Source organism: Rhea pennata, chromosome 11, assembly GCF_028389875.1.
Source record: "Rhea pennata isolate bPtePen1 chromosome 11, bPtePen1.pri, whole genome shotgun sequence".
NCBI lineage: Eukaryota > Metazoa > Chordata > Aves > Rheiformes > Rheidae > Rhea > Rhea pennata.
The window spans coordinates 10,924,246-10,941,370 of NC_084673.1; the positions used below are offsets into that span (position 1 = coordinate 10,924,246).

The window sequence follows — 17,125 nt, forward strand, 5'->3', positions numbered from 1 at the left end:
AGATCATTGATACAGCCATATAAGATCTGGTGGAAAACAAATCTCTGTTGCTAACCTTAATCCTAAACCCAAATATAAATAAAGTTCAAACTATAAATAGAAAACTATATAATATTAATAATAGCCAGGTGATCCATTTCTTCATTAGAAACTCCTGACAATAGCTCTGACCATATTCCCTCAACTATATAAATTCAAGCAATAAAATGGACCTTTTAAGCTCTTCACCAGCACTAGGTTACCATTACTTGAGCCAAAACTAAAATCAAAATATCTACCTGTGCCAACAACCATCCTTCCTGTTCTCCTGCTGACCTAATAGACTGTCCTGATTATCCTTATTAAATTATCTTTCATGGACTCTTAAACTTGTTATTTCACCAGTGCTGCAGAAACATTCTCTCACGTCTCTTGGCATGACTTCAGATACCTCCTCTGTTTGAAACTGCTCAGTAGGATCTCTATAGGTGCCATAAGCACCTTTCTGTTGAGCATGCCCTGCACCTGGGAAATACTCTACTCTCAGGCTCTGTTCTCATTCCAGGAAATCTGCTGTGGGTGAGCTCATGCTCGATTTCCAAGACAAAAGGTGGCTGTGCCGAGGCTGTTGGCCACAACTTCCCCCTTCGTTCTCAGAACTAGCAGCGGAACACAGCCCTGGAAGGGGTCCATGACCACCTCCGTAACATACCCCAGCCCATATGAAAGTACTACGGTTGCAAAACTCATCTCAGCCTGCAGAGAGGATCGGAGCATGCTTCTGGAGGGGCTGAGCAGCAGTCCTCCATTTCCATCAGCCTGACACAGACCCCAGTGGTACCAGAGCAACAGGCAAAACAGGCGAGGAGGCTTCTGCTGACCCAGGCTGGCCAAACAAGCTTGGCAGCAGAAGGTAGAGCTAAGCGTGGTTTACAACTGCGCACAATCAACCTAGTTATTGTCTTTTTTAAAAAAAATAGCAATAAGAAAATTGTGGGAATCAAGTAGGATATGCTAGCACATTTTATAAAGAAATAGTTTGTTTACAAAATTGGTTTGTTTACAAATTTGGTAGAACAATAGCATTTTTTCCGTTAAATGCCTATTGTCTGTACAGAGCACGCTAAAATAAAACACTTTAAAATTACTTTTCAATTACTTTTTATTGTAACTACAACTTTTAGAAAATGCAAAGGAAATTTTTAAATTGTTTTAAGAAGCTAGTGAAAATTGGCTTATTTTTAAGAAATAACCACCAGATCTTTTTTTCCTGTGTGTAAAGCTAATTCGACTTGTTTTCATGACTGGATTATGTCATCACAAAAACTTGTAAGATAAGAGTGCTTCTGCTTCCATTCATATATGTAGTCAAATTCCATAAAGTGGTATTTTATGCCATGGATAAATTACTGAATGAAACAGAGAAGCAAAGGATCTAGAAAGGGTAAGTAAAATTAATGGCCCAAAAAGCAAATTAGGGCTCAAAAATAAATGTTCTGCTTAAATTACTGTCCATTTTATAATCAAGTTCACTAGGGTATACACTATGGCAAATATTGTTCACAAGTATTGCTAAATTTACACTGGAAATATTTTGTGATCCCTTTTGTTTACCTCTTCTGTATATTAGATACCTGTGAAGTACAAGTCATAGAAGTGTTCTTAGAAAAATCACTAAGAATGCTGGAAAAATTATGAGTATCTAGGTATATACATGATTTCGTATTTTTTTGTGAACACATGTTAATCTGAATTCACATGTATTTTTTCATATCTTGTTAGATTTGTGAACACTTAGAGGGGAAAAAAGGGATGCAATTGTATGGGCAGTCTCAAGGAAACTGAATTATGAGTGCCAGAATGTGATCTGGAGAATGTAACTTTGGAAAGTTGAGCAACTGTTACGATAAAGGCTTACTCCAAGATACTCCAGCTTTCTATAATAATAAAGATGTGGATGTGGCAATGAACTGAAAGACAAACAAGTATAAAACTATTGATTATTGATGAAATTCTCTTTTGAGCCTGAAGCCAGCAAAGTTGTGAATGACTTAAGGTTGTTGCTGACTTAAATGTGACTCAGGAGGTACACAGTGTGCTGTCCGCCTACACAGAAATAAATTTTGTTTTACAAAAAGATAGACTCATTTGCAGTTAAACGGGTGATGCAACAATTCTGAAAATCCACTACAATTTAACAACTTCAGTAATATTTACTGACCCTTTATAATTAGACTTAAATATGTCCTCCTCTGTCAGCCTCTTCTCAGAGCCTTGGAGCTGTAGACAAATCTGTTCCACACATGTAATCTCAATTCAAAATGCACAGGCAGATAGTACTTGGCACTTACATTTTTGGTCTTATCTAGTTCTATCTTTCCGATTTCATGGATGAAATCTGGAAGTAGCTTTTAGCACATAAACTTCTATTTCTCTCCTTTAGATGCAGATATCTGTTCTAAAAGGAATACTGCCTTTTCTCCAATACCATAGCAAAAAAAAATAGATTTATGCATTTAATTGTTCTATTATTATCAAAAGCTTCTGAAGAGTCATGGTATTGTCTTAGGGGGTTAAATATCAGGAGTATTATTGTAACTTACTCTAATGATGGAAAACAAACTAGCTAGTGCTATTTTCATTGGATTTTGCACAGGCAACTTCTAGTAGTTGATCTGTTTTGTTGCAATGATGTTATCTACAGAAAAACTAGCTGACCAGCATCTAAACTATGGAAATCACAATTATTCAGAAAATGTGGGCTAGATAAGTAGTAAGATAATGAAAAAAAGTCCTCTAAATACACAAATTACAGATGTAAGTGTAATAATACTGTAATAAGACTTAGTGCTTGGAGGATAATAGCAGGAAACAAAAGAAATTTAAGGTGTCAAACGAAGAAATCAGGCTGGGAATACACAGGCAGAATGGTAGTAATATATGTGAATATCAGGCAACTGAATCAGCTTTCCTCCAAAGAATTGACCAAAATTCTGCGGCCAGTTGCCCTTGAGGAAATAATCCTTCAGTCACTGCACTGGCTGCTTACAGAAAAGTGTGCTTCATTCTGTTTTTATTAAATTTAAATCTTTCATTACCAGTGCTAGTCCACTGCTGCATTACGCTGAAGTATGAATGTCAGTTAACTTGAGTCCTCAATAGCTCCAGCTGGAAATGACAAAGGGTTGTACATTTAATAGATATCTAAACTCCATTTTTCATTCACTCACCTCTGCTTTGCAGCTCAGCTGTAAGTTGCCTTTCCAAGCTCTCTCTTAGTTCTCTCTCTCTACAAAGCTCCATCTTTAACTCTTTCTTTTCCTGTTGTATCTGCTTTTCCTGGACTCTGGCATTGTCCACAGCCACCTTCAGTAGGCCCTAAAACACAGGCAAAAGTAAGACCTGAAAACAACATTCTGTTTAGCAGTGAGAAAATTCATCCATTTGTTTCTTTCACTTCCTCTAGCAAACAGAAGAATTAAAAGCAGAAGCCCCTAGACCTTGAAAGCAACTGAACATCTGAACGTTTTATCTATGAGCAATTTTGTTATGTGGAGTCATTGAAAAAAGCTTTTGCAAACTCATCCTACTGATGTGGTTTACTACGAGCGGAGTGCCACATTATTTCTATCCTCAGTCAACTGCAAGGAGAAGCAAAGGAGGAATAATGAGACTGGTGAATTTTAACACAATCATTATTGCCAACTATTAAGTCAAACAGACAATGCATAAAACCCTTTTAATATCGATAATACCAGGTAGTGAAAACCTAAGCATTAGTTTAAATTAAAGAAAAAGAAATTGTAGATACAAAATAGTTTCTGAAACGTCTTAAAGAGATGAAAAAGAAATACATTTTCTCTGTCATGACATAGTCTGATCCTATGGAGAATAATTTACCTGAATGTTGGTTAATAGCGTTTCTACTGATGAAAGACCATCAGCAAAAAGAAATGGCGCCGGAAATCCAGGAGGCAAGGCCTGTCCAGCCAGTTGGACTTTATCTAAGGTTGGTTTCATTATTGGAATGGCAATTTGGACCTCTTCTGTAAAGATATGTTTAAAAGCAACATCAGAAAGCATTAGAAATATAGGTAAGTGTAATTTCTAGAAACTAGTATTCTGTTTACCTGGAAGTCGAATACAATGATGTTAGTAAAACTGATACTGTTTCAGTCTTTGTGCAGCCATGATTGTAGCTAAGGCAAGTTTGCAGAGGAGTACAGAACAATAAACAACAGACAGAAGTCTGTAACATAGGTATAATATACTATATACTATTAGATCTCAAAGTCTACAGAATTATACTACAGAATTATAACAGTATTATACAATTCATTAAATCTGAATGCCTTTCCATCATTCTATCCTGTTTCTTATTCTGTAATGAACATTTTTTGCTGTTAGAACCTTGAAAAAATTCTAATCAAAAAATATATCACATCTTTTCATTCCTTTAATGTTCTGCTTCCCATACTCAACAGTAAATAATCTCCACTGAGTCATTCCTTCTTGCTTAGCTAGCGCTGACTTGAGGTTGTCAGGAAAGAGTCAGTGCAGGTTTTCTTAACGAGTACATTGCTACTGTCAGCCCTTCTAGTCGCAGACCATAGCCAAAAATTGCTTGGCTGAGTTATCTCCTCTCGGAGCACACAGCAACCCGGGGCACGCAGGGCCCAGGGGAGGCCCGAGAGGCCGGGCGGCAGCGGCCTCTCGCAAGCTGCAGAATGGGGACCTGCCCCCAGCTTCCCCTTCCGCCACTACCGCAAACAGATCTTGATGTTACGGATCAGCCCCCCCACTGGCACTATCAGCGTGCACCCGAACAGAAGCAACATTAATAAATATTTTTCAAAAAGGCTTCCTGTTTTGTTACGAATGTTTTTTGTTATGTATTTTTACTCTGAAATGTTATAAAATATAATATTTCAGGGAAATCAGTCTGTATAAAATATGCTTCTTTAATTTCTTTGGCACTTGCAGAAATCATGAAGATTATCTTCAGAGCAATTGCTTTTTAGTAAAGCTTGAAAGCTTTTTAGAAGCTTGACCGTAAGTTCATGAGGCATGTGTTTTCTAAGGGCAATTGCATAACCAGTTCCAATAGTTTCATTTGTCAAGTGTTTTGGTCATTCTAATTCTAGGATTTACAATTAAACCCCACTACATTCAAAAAGCCTTCTGCTCCCACCTCTCTCACTTCAAAAAATACAGACAGAATCTGAAAATGACAAATTAAGCCACGGTATCTTTACAGCAGCAATATTATCTACCTCAACAAATTCTAAGAGCATGTATTGAGCATCAAGGACTTTTGCTTTTTCTAAAATGCACTGACAACTAACCTAGGAGCAATAGCAGTTTTCAAGGATTCATTGAAATCTATGTTTAGGAAGTATTTTGTTGTCACTGTGAGTTCATCAAATGAAACATCTTCATACTCTTTCTTCAGTATTAATAATAGCAAAAGCCAGTTACCTCTTCACTTCTATGTATCTGTCATTTTAGAATTGTGTTTATGTAATTTGAATTATCCCTTTTTAAAAAACCCTGGTAACATACTCAGAACATGGAGTTTTTGCTGATTCAGATATATTTTGTTTCTCATATTTCAATATTTTATATCAGTGACACAGTTTTTATAATTAATTAGTTTTTGCATCTGATGCTACACAGAAATAATATCTAAGCAATGGAGTCACAAAAGACTAAACAGAAGTGGCATTTGAAAAAGAAAGTAAGACATAAAGTATGCACAACAGGAAACGATAGCTGCTTTGAAATTCCTAGAGATCTCTACTATTTGGAGATGAAAGTAATAACATTAAATTGGCTGAAAGGAAAATTACTATTGACTGTGGAGACAGGTTGCATGGTCTATGGTTTGTAATGTTACTGTACAGTAGATTGAAGTTTCAAAATAGTATTACTCTTCTTTAAAGAGATAGACACAGCTAAATTAGGTGCTGCTTGCTGCAGTGAGGATCAAATGCAAAAAGAATCATATTTCATCAGACCTAGTCAACACCAGGAAAATAAATAGAAATATAAGAGGTATGCAGGCAATGATTCATTTTGATAATCTGGCCCAAGAGAGACACATAGAGACAGCACACAGATCTAAGCTTCTACCAAAAGACAAATAGGACACAGAGGGTGGGAATTGGGATGACAGTGTAGCAGAGGTCACATCGATTTTCAGCAGCAGTTTTCACACAGATGAGATAACCCTGGACTCTATTTGGCCCATTGTTCACATCCTACCTGTCCCACAAGCAATAAATTTCCAAGTCTCAGAAAAAGGGCAGTAAAGAAGAAGGATTCTACTTATGACTTCTTATGATTAAGTTTTTGTGCTAACCAAACATGCTTTGCAGACCAAGGTCACATTGCATGTTAAAGTCTGTAATAGCTGAAAACTAGCAGAAGCATATTATGTTTTAGCGTATATGGGTGGAAACTGTCAAACCATTCATCATTTTTTTTTTCTGATTGAAATCCCACTCTGCAAAGATGAATGATAAATGCATTAGAAATCTATTTCAGTCTTGTAATAGGTCTTCACATCTGAATGGTATCTACATTTTGCTCATATTCTGCGTAAGTGCACAGTTAGGTAGAAATTTATTATCCGGGCTTGAGAAATCTTAATTGGTAAAGCAATTAAAAATGGCACATATTGAAAGCTTATTTTGTGGATTGTATCAAAGGCATCTCTTTACCTTAATAGAAAAAATGTTGATGTAAGCATTTTGATTTTAAAGAACACTGAAGATATATATGCTAAAAGCTGCACTCACATGTATAGTACGATAGAATAAACAAGAAATAAAGCTAGGACAACTACTATCTAACCAAGGACACAAACAACCTTTCCATTTATTGAAGCAAAGTGTGAACTACTTTTATTGAGCTTGTTTGTTACACCTGCCATGCTTTATAATAGCATTCAGGAATCCATTTGGTGCGCAGTCATTTTATTTTAATTTCTAGCTGGCGTCCAGGTGAATAGACAAAAGCAAGAATTATATTGCAGAGAAAAGAAACACACAGTGGATGGAATATTACCCCAGGAAAGCAGATGTAAAGCTGCTAGAAAGTTTCTTGTTGTCAATCCAATATACTGAAGTATTTTATCTTCCTCTTTCTGCCTGCATTGCAGAAACTGAGATTGGAAAATGAAGCACGAACCTATGATACAGCACTAGAAAGAGGAGTAACGCGAATTGCTCCCTGCATGACAGTGCGAAGCCCAAACCAACAAGCAATTTTATTAACTGGCAGGTTTCTATTCTTTCAGAAGACATGCTTCTGAATCCATCATTCATATATCTGATACACCTGACATGTCACATCACTCTGTAAACAAGCTAGAAATACTAAAGCTTCAATTTACATAGTTATTGCTAAACATTTTTAAGACTACCAAGTTAGTTCTTCATATACACTTCAAAATTGATCAAGAGCTGTATAGGCAATATAAGTAAGCTTCATCTCAAATACTTTATAGAACATGAGATATAATATGAAATAAGTATGTGATATATGGAGAAAGGAGAAATAAAGTTCATATAAAATTTAGGTTTATTGATCTGTTAGTTACTATACAAGAGATTTGATCTCAGAAAGCCTTCAGTCAGCATTAGTAGTATGTTTTTGGACAGAGATGGCACATGAGTTACTCCTATTCAGTACCTGTGGCATACGATTAAGGATTAAAATGGTTTATTGTAATTATAATTCTTTGACCTTCATATTTAGTTATAGCATTATACTTAATGGCCCATAGTTACTGAAAAACAGCCTAGATGCTCTAATGGTCCATTATGACCTTTAATAAAATAAAACAGGGCATCTGTAGTAACAGCTAAGTTGTAAGTGCTGAAAATAAGATGCTACATTTTTATTTGAAATAGTATTATTGGTCCAAAACTGTTAAAGAATCATACATTATCATCCATCTAGATACATCATTACAGCGTCAAGAGGTTCCTTGACTTCCAGTCATGTATCTACTTCAGAAGAACAGCAAAAGGCAGCAGTGCCCAAATATGGGCATTTTGGCAGAATTAGGGCCTAAGTCCCAAGTTTTAACTGCAAGAAGCACTGTTTTCCAAAAAAAATGAGACTTGTTCCTATTTTAATTTCAAACCTTGGCAGCTTCTGCAGTCCTTAACTAGAAATTAGTAGAATTTGTTTCTTCTACAGTAAGCTAAGTATTAAAAAATAGTATCTGAAGCATTCTTTATTTCAAATATTTTATATCTGTAAGTCTGCAAGGACAGGGTTATCTTTCTTCAGTGTCTTAACAACTCTGAAAACCCTCCATAACCCTCTGCCTGCTTTCTCTCCCTCACTCATTGCTTCCCTGCTAGTAGTTGAGCACTTCTGCTCATCAGTGAGAAAAGATACGTCCTCTTGATGTGGCACAAAACAAATCTAGAAATTTACTGCTTTAACCTTGTGATTCAGGTGCCAAATTTAAAGTCACTGCTGTTTTTCTTAATTACAGTCCCTGAATGAACAGGGTCAGTGCATGCTGTTTGGGAGCAGCTGATTAATCCAGTGCAGTAGCTTTAAACCAGACTTTACTTCATTTTCAAATGATTGATACAATTTGATAGCACACAAGCATTTTTCACTAGCGAGCTTTGCCATAAAAATTATTCACTATAAAAAATAGTATCAAATCATTACAAATATACATTTCCAGGCCGCATTAAAAGCTTTAGAAACTATCACAAAACAGTAACATCAACTATCCTTCACAGCAAGGTATCCAGAGCCCAGCTTATTCTCACCCATGCACTCTGAAATGAATTGATTTTGTTCTGAACAAGTCTTTAATAAAACATTTTCATTGTTTTCAACACTGGGGGAAAATATACATCATTTCTTTATCATTTAGAGCAATGTGCTGGCTTAGGGAAAACTGAGTATTTGGGGTAGTAAAAAAAAAGAAAGCAAACTGTGTAAGCAGTACATATACTGCCCTTTCTATAGACCTGTTCTCAGGAATTACGAGGGTGCATTTTTGTGAACAGTATCGTAAAGCAGGCACTAAGTGTTTGAATAGGAAAAGGAGGTAAAAGCAGAGAAAACCTGAAATGAAAGTTTCACTAGAAAAGGCTGAAATTATGGTTTACAAATAGTCTTTATCTGTGCACTCTTTAGCAAGGGATGCATTGATAATTATACAGCTTTGACATTTTCATCAATGTACTCTCCTTAATGACATAGAAAATTATACCTATTTATAACTTCAACATATTTACAATATATTCTGATATTTACATGGCACTGACAGTAAAAATATCTTAAAAGAATTTATTAATTCTAACCTCTGCATGAAAAGGATCCAAGTCAGATGAAGTATTTAGTTTAAAATATTAAAAAGAGATGCAGAAGTGCAGTAATTCACTGGCCAAACATCGGAATTAGCATGAAGGGTTTTACTGCAAATAAAATAGCTTCAGTCTGAAGTTCAGTATGTACAGATTAATAAAAACAAACACAACTCATATCACTTGACTAAAATTCTGTTCATTAACAAAAGTCGTAAGTACAACTAATGCAACTAATAAATCTATAAAAATCCTTCCAAAATACTGTCTTATATGCCCTATAATTATTTAGTTTATAGTTTCTGTTATTGTTATACCAGCTTTCTCCTGTGAGCTGCTCCTCAGGCAGTTTTTGGTAATCTGGATTCCAAACCTTTTTATGATGCTTTATGTGACCTTTACTGAGCAGCTTTTAAATCCACACAGAAGGTTAAGTGCTATCAAACTGCATTTTCCATATGGCAGTTTTAAGGAACTAGTTACTTTCAGCTAGTAAGAGTAACCTGTCATTCCTCACACAGACGTGAAGCATTACTTCTACTGACCATAGAGAAAAGTGACAACGTGAACCATTCGATAGGAGCCTAGAAATAATAGTATCATGAAATGGAAGAATGGAAGAAAGTGAAACCAAATAAACAAAACCCTACTTGTGGCCATAATCAAGAAGTTACAAAATTTTTCTCAGCTAACTGTCCTGTTAACATTCACAAGGGTTTTCTCATGGTGATTATTCGGTATCGCTGTGGTCAGACTACTCTTCTATGAAAATTTTAAAACTGTCAGATGAGGATGGGTAGGTGGAACTTGCCAAGGGAAAAAAAAAAAAATCTTTAATTTTCTTGGCGCATTCAGCTTTTCTCTATTAATGTTGAGATTATTTCTTCAACTATTTTGTTGCAAATATTTATGACTCCATATGGAACAACAGATGTTGAAGGGAAGAGATAGCAGGAAAGACTTCATTTTCAGCAATTACCCTGCTACTTGTTGTCATACTGTAGGTGTTCTTAGTGCATCTATTTTACATACCACCCTGTCCTTTCACACACTGCAAAAATGTCAGTTTGGATAATTAATAACTTTAATCCCAATCATTTCCCCAATACTAATTTAGGAAAAAAACAGGACAACAGGAAGAAGGATCAGGAAGAAAGGGGAAAAATAGGAATTACTCTCTTAGTCCTTCTGGAGTAGCTGATCAGGAATCACTTATTTGCAAAGCTGCATTAGTAAAAAATCTTTCCCTTGTTATTTGAGACATGCTCCAGGGGCTGCAACCAAGAAGAGAAATTACACAAGAAACAGAAAAACAAAAACCAAGAAGGAGAACAAATAACTTATTGCATAACAAAGACCCTCCAGGAGAAGCAGCACAGGCTGTATGTGATGAAGATAAATAGGAACATGTTGACGATACTCAAGTTGAAGAAATTTCTGTTAACTAAACTGTCAGCCTGAAAGCACAGGCAGACAGAGCTGGCTGGAGAGTATTAGTCCCCACTAGGCAGACAGGGACGTCAACTTGCTTTTCTGCAGACAGAACTGAGCCTGCTCTGCCTACATCCTCCGCCAGCACATGCCAGCCAGCTCCAGTCCAAACATAACTGTGGTTAGTGAGGCATCACGTTCAAATTAACAAACCGTGCTTTAGTGTGCATCCAACAGCCACGCATGGCAGGAACAGGAAGGCAGGGAGAGGCGGAAGGGTAATAACTCAGCCACAGCACCATGTGCACGGCAGCTCCCTGGCTTCCGGACGGGAGAGATCTCGCAGAGGGGCACCCTGCAGAATGAGCGGAGCAGGCCCACGGCTGCCTGCAAAAGGCCACGTCCACAGCTCTGCCCAACGAGTGAGGTGCACACTGCCATGAGTTAGCTCTGCGAACCCGGTTCTCAAGCTGAAGCCGTGCACAACCATCAGTGCAAGAGTCTACCCCAGAACTGACAGGCCTGGCAGTGTGCTCCAAGAGAAGACCTTCTGTGTCTCAGTGGCTACGCGTTCTCTTTCATGTCCCGCTCACTCTAATAAAAATACACACTGTGTTTTTAAATAATCTTCTTCATCTACTCCCTTTACTGCAGTATTTAGTAGTAATAACCAATAATTTGAAACAGATCTCATTAGAAAGATTCCATTTTTCCTATTCACAAAACCCATACAGATACATAAATGCTTCCAGATACCTGTGATCAGTGGGACCAAATTTTCCCTAGTATGGCATAGATGCTTGTGCTCTCACTTTGCCCCCGATAAACCTCATGAGCCTGCTACTGCTGCAGCTCTGTCACCAGGAAACGCTTTCTAAGTTGTCTCGCTTGTCCAGGGAACAATTCAGATGTCAACTGTGCGTGTGTTATGTGCACGCAAAGTCTATCCCCAGTGCCCAAAATGGAATTGCTCTCTTCCTCAAACTCTGCATTCCCAACCTCTGGCAAAAATAGACTGGAATGAAGACAGTCATTACCTTCTTGGGTCTAGGCAGTAAAAATAAGTCCTATCTGGCCATAAGTAAATCTAAAAGCATGCAAAATTGAGCAATAAGGAACAAAACAACGTTATTCCTTGACACCACAGCTTAGTGATCTCCAGCAGAATTCATTGGGAGTGTGACTCTAGGTGCTATCAGAATACCAATATATAAAGTCTAAACCTCAAAGTTAAAAAGTACAAATATTTCTGTAATATGTTACTCTTCTGCAAGGTTATAGACCATTAATTCTATATAGAGATGATAAAGGGTTATGTATTATATTGTTAATGTTAACATAGTAATTATGAAACACAAGATACTTCATCTCTCTTAATATGTTTAAAAATAGTACCACACTAATATCAATATTATTATGGCTATGTTCAATTTCTTAAAGTATATGTATAACTAGCAGTTAAATCTTCGGAATACTTCAAATATTTGAAGCAGGCAGAGTACTCTATTTCCTATTCCTGGATAATTATTCCTGCTTTATTAAGGTTTATTTTACAACTGTATAAAATAGGTTATAAAGGACAATTCTGCTATTATGTCCTCCCCTGCTTAGGCTTAATAAATATTATATCCCATACCATCCATTAAAGCCGAAGAGTGGAGAAAATAGGAGTGGTAGTAATCTCCTCCACAGATGTAAAATACCTTTAATAAAATAAGAGTGTATAACAGTCACGAACAAATTACTGAGGTCTGCTTTAATAAAATAGTACCCTTAAAGAAGTATTACTCTTAAGGTACTGACATTCCCATTGGTCATGCAGTGTATCCTTTCAAAGCAGTATAGCTTGTTAAAATGGCAAGATATCTTTTTGCAATAGAGTGTTTGTGTCCAAGCAGATACAAGGTTTGTATAGAATGCATCCAGGGAGCCATAAAACTGGTGGGAAACATATTTCTCCATGGTATTTTAGTACTTTGAAAAATTCAATCACTGGGAAAAAATGTTTTGCTGTAAACATCTGAAGAGCCTTATAAAAGCAATGGCTTCCCACAGCACCTGCTTAAATAATTTTAAGAGGGAGTATGTCTCTGCTCATCTTCTAAAACTTGTAGAAAGCTTCACCTATTAATTTCCCTGGTGCTGACAGACCAGAGCACTTTTAATCAGAAATAATTATGAGTGCAATTGGGAGATGTTCACCAGCATGATTTTTGCACTTCAGAAATAAGACAACTTTCAAAAATGATCACGAGGAGAAATATGATTGCCTTAATAGGAAAGTATACATCTAAACAGCAAGGCTCACCTTGAAAGTTTCCTTCTGAATGAATTATGAATTCTTCAGATGTCAACAAAGAAATATTATCCTAGTATTTGAATTTAAATACATATATGGATTTTATATATTGATTTTATAAACACTGATTATCAACAAACATGAGAAATTCATCCCTTTTTAATTTAACTTGGAAGTATTTTAACTCCAGCCATTAGGTAGCAGTTCAATGTTATAGCTGTTACCACTGTAATTCTGATACAGTCCTTTTGTAGAGTTTCAGATAAAACCTTAATTATGTGCCAACTCCTCAGACCTTACATTTTGCACACAGCAAGTCCATCAGTCCCACCTGCCACCAGCAGGCAGACCAGCCCTGGCTGCAGCACACCTGCCACCTTTCTGCTTGCTTGCCACAGAAACCACGGTCCTGGAGCAAAGATGGTGTAGCCCATGTTTTAGCCAGACCTATGTGCTCTGAGGACTCCTAGGTGTCACAGTTTAGATATTGCCAGTATCTCCTGCAAGCTGTTAAAGGTTAAAGATTTGAACCCTAATGCAACCCAGCCTCTCTTGGGCTAACAAATGGTGAGATTTTTGCTTATCCCACTCCTCCTCCCATCTAATACCAAGAGGACAAGTAATAAGACATGTCCTGGTCTAAGGATACTACATCTTAGTGACAGAATGATTACACTCACATATATTCGTACTACAGCAGCTCTTGGTGTGGAGTGCTGCATGTCCATAGCAACATAGCAGAACTCTTTGCCACCAAATAATTACGTGATGCTCTGGGGAAAGACAAGTTTTCCTAGCTTACAGCCAATCTGTCAAAACGGAAAACTCTTTCTGACCCCAATGGCAGTTGCGATCAGAGTATAAATGTAAGTTAACCACCAAGCAATCCACGTTCACCACTTTCCAACCTAGTAACTGTTACGTCTACTGCTGTCACTTATCCTGAACTCTTCTAAAAGATCAGACACCGAGGAAAGGAAAGAAGGAGGAAAACCTGAGGAAAAAGAAGCAGCTTCATTTACTGTATTCTTCCTTCAGATCAGCTTAAGAGGTGTGTTCAGCCCCTGAGGAGACTATGCTGCCATACACTCTGTGTTTCATTTAAAATACTGATCTAAGAACAGACACCACCTTCATTGACTCCCTCATTAGAAGTGACTCCCTGTACACATATGCAACAAAACATCACTTGCAAAATAGGTGTTAAATTAAGAAATATTTGTATCATACGTAGCTAAATCCAGGGTCCTAAGTCTTCCTTTAAAAAGCCAGTGCAGGACTAGAATTCCAGCAATTGCTCAGAAGTTTTCCTCTCCTGTTTATCTCTACCCAAGACATCAGTCATCTGTACCATAAACGTACATCAACCATCAACCAACAGCAAAATGCGTAAACTAATGGTCTGACATGTAACATGGCATATAGAAAATTTTGGCAGTAAACCCCTGTTGTTTAAGCTAATTCCATTAATAACAGCATAATATTTGCTGAAGCCAAAGCACAAAAGCTTGAGCACTGAGGAAATGAAAATTTTGAGAAAGTTTTTCAGGTTTATGAACTTTTTGTCTGTAAGTCACTATTATTTGTAGTGGAATTTAAGACAAACAAAAAATGCCGCTGCAGTTCACTATTATTTGTAGTGGAATTTAAGACAAACAAAAAATGCCGCTGCAGTCATTCTTACTAAACAAAAACTACTAAATAGATTTTTGATAAATCTCTTGGACTTGTATACTTTTTAACTAAAACCAAAGTATAAACTAAGCACAATACAACCCAAAACAAACTATGCAGAAAGGCAATGCTCCAGAACTCTCACAGAGCCAGAGTTCAAATCACCTTCGGATCTGGTTGGATTGCTGAGAAATCCAAGCCCATGGACCTGTCACTTTCCCAGGGGTTGGACATTTGGCAGCCATCCCGCCAAAGGCAGGAGGCACCACGAAAGACTCCACAGAGAGCTCTGCCGCTGGCTTCCAAGAAAAAACAGAGCAAAGAGAAAACAGAGCCATCTTAAACAACCTCCATCTATAAATGCAAAAGCCACCACGACCAGAAACAAAAATACTTTGCCCATATTCAGTAAAAAAGGCAAATAAAAGTATCAGAGAGTAGTCTACATATTTTCTTCCAAATGACAAAAATAAAGGCTCTGTATGCCATTAGTGCATCTGTTCTTCCAGTGGGACTTGCAGTAGGTCAGCTAGGAGCGTGAACTTACCGATGTTTGTAAGTAGTATTAGAAACTCTTTAAGCATGAACTCCTTTTAAAATGTTTAGGTTTTGATTTGATACTATAACTTATGACTTTTAGTGACCAAAGCACTTTCCTTTTAAAACTGGCTTACTCTCTTTGCAGGGCATACTACATTTTCACTTTCGTTTATTCTACCTCCTCGCTTTGAAACTGTGCATTACTTGAGAGAGTAGCTGACATACCCATTCACAACAGTGCAGAAAATGAAGCTTAATGAATCCCAAATGCAATGTACGTTATGTGCTAAAATCAATGTACGTTGCCTGCTACAGTATCTCCCTGTAAATTGAGGCATTTGCTCAGAAATTTCTATCTCAACAGGGCCTTTTCTTTTTTTGCAGCACTTAACCGCCTTTTGTCTGCTCTTGTCTCCCTCCAGTGTTGCTCAGATGGCAATCTTTTATTCCTTGTGCAAACTCATTTGAAAAATGCTGGATGGGCTACAGCTGTGTACTGTTATGTAAGGTCTAATACATGTCAAGCAGTGCTTTCCATGCGCTGAATAAACACAATGAAACAATGTTTTAATTGATTATTAAAAAGGCAGGGTTCTAAAATGAGAGCAGTTTTTAAAATCAGCTTTAATCAGCTCATTTTACAAAATACCGAAAGGTATTGATGCTGTATATACTGCCACTTGAGCTTCGAAGTTTTCACAAAGGTTGTTGCAGCCCAAAGTGACAGTTATTTTCTGTGCAGTCTACCCAAACAAGCAAGTCTGTAGCCAATCAAAAACAAGCAGGGGGTCAAAATATTAATGAAGCATTAATGAAGCTGACCTGGAAAGGTGTTTTCATACATATATTCTAAAAAATGAAATTAAATATATATTTTTTGAGATCTAATCTCAGTTCAGATTAATTAAGCAATGTGGAACCTTTGCAGTTTGGTTGTTCTCAAAGAATAAAATACCTTCTTGCATTTATAATGTTAGAAATCTGGATTTATCCTCTCCTGACTTAAAGTCAAGCTGCATTACCTCTGAGAAAAAGTATCTAAGTTCATGTGTATTGGATATGTAATCTAGAACTACATTAAAAAAAAGAAATTCTCAATATGACTTGTTTAAACTGACAAATATTTTTGTGAAAATAAAATTTGTTCAGATTGACAGAAAAAAACATTTTAAAAAGTAAATAATTGGCAGTCAAAATAATTGTTGATCCAAAAGAGGTGCCTCCAAACTCTTCACAGAACTGTAACTGAGAATCATATATTTTGTAAGGATTGTTTCAACATTTGGAAAATGACTGATCTGAAATCATTTCCTTACACTGAACTGTTCTTTATTCAAATAAGAGCATTCTACTGAGTGACACTATTGAACGACATTCTGAGAATCTACGTGAAAAAAACACATTGTGAGGCAACTGAACTTTTTTTCTTCTTTCTTCAAACAAAAAATGCCAATGTTGTCCTGAAATGTAGGCAGTAAAAACTGGTAACTTCTACTAAGTAGCTATATAAAGAACCTTCACGAGCTTGAAGTACGTGGATTATCAATCAATAATAGGAGAAATAAGCATTGAGCAGATGAAAATGGCAAACTGCTATAATTACAAATGATGTTTTGTGCATGACTGTGTCTCAAGAATTGTTACAGGATGCTGTGAAAAAAAAAATCATTTTTTTTTTATATCCATAGTCCAGAATAATATGGTCCATTACAATGATGTACTCTGGAGCAGAAATGTCATTTGTTATGTCTCACATTGTTTCTGTTCTATGCAGTGAATCTATATTTAGCTTTATTTTTTAGAAAAAATGAATTCACTTTAGAGAACTGACAGCTTATATGAGTATTTTAGTTTTGCT

The 17,125-nt window shown here is 36.7% G+C and overlaps 1 protein-coding gene across 2 annotated transcripts in view; it reads right to left on the bottom strand.

Moving 5' to 3' along the window:
- Positions 1 to 17,125, bottom strand: part of DACH2 (dachshund family transcription factor 2) — a 324,948-nt gene that overhangs the window by 14,592 nt on the left and 293,231 nt on the right. For both annotated transcript variants that reach the window (XM_062584850.1, XM_062584849.1), the window contains 2 exons: positions 3,880 to 4,025; positions 3,210 to 3,357 (listed from right to left, as the gene is read on the bottom strand). In XM_062584850.1, coding sequence (XP_062440834.1) covers positions 3,210 to 3,357; positions 3,880 to 4,025 — 294 coding nt within the window. The remainder of the gene's footprint in view (positions 1 to 3,209; positions 3,358 to 3,879; positions 4,026 to 17,125) is intronic.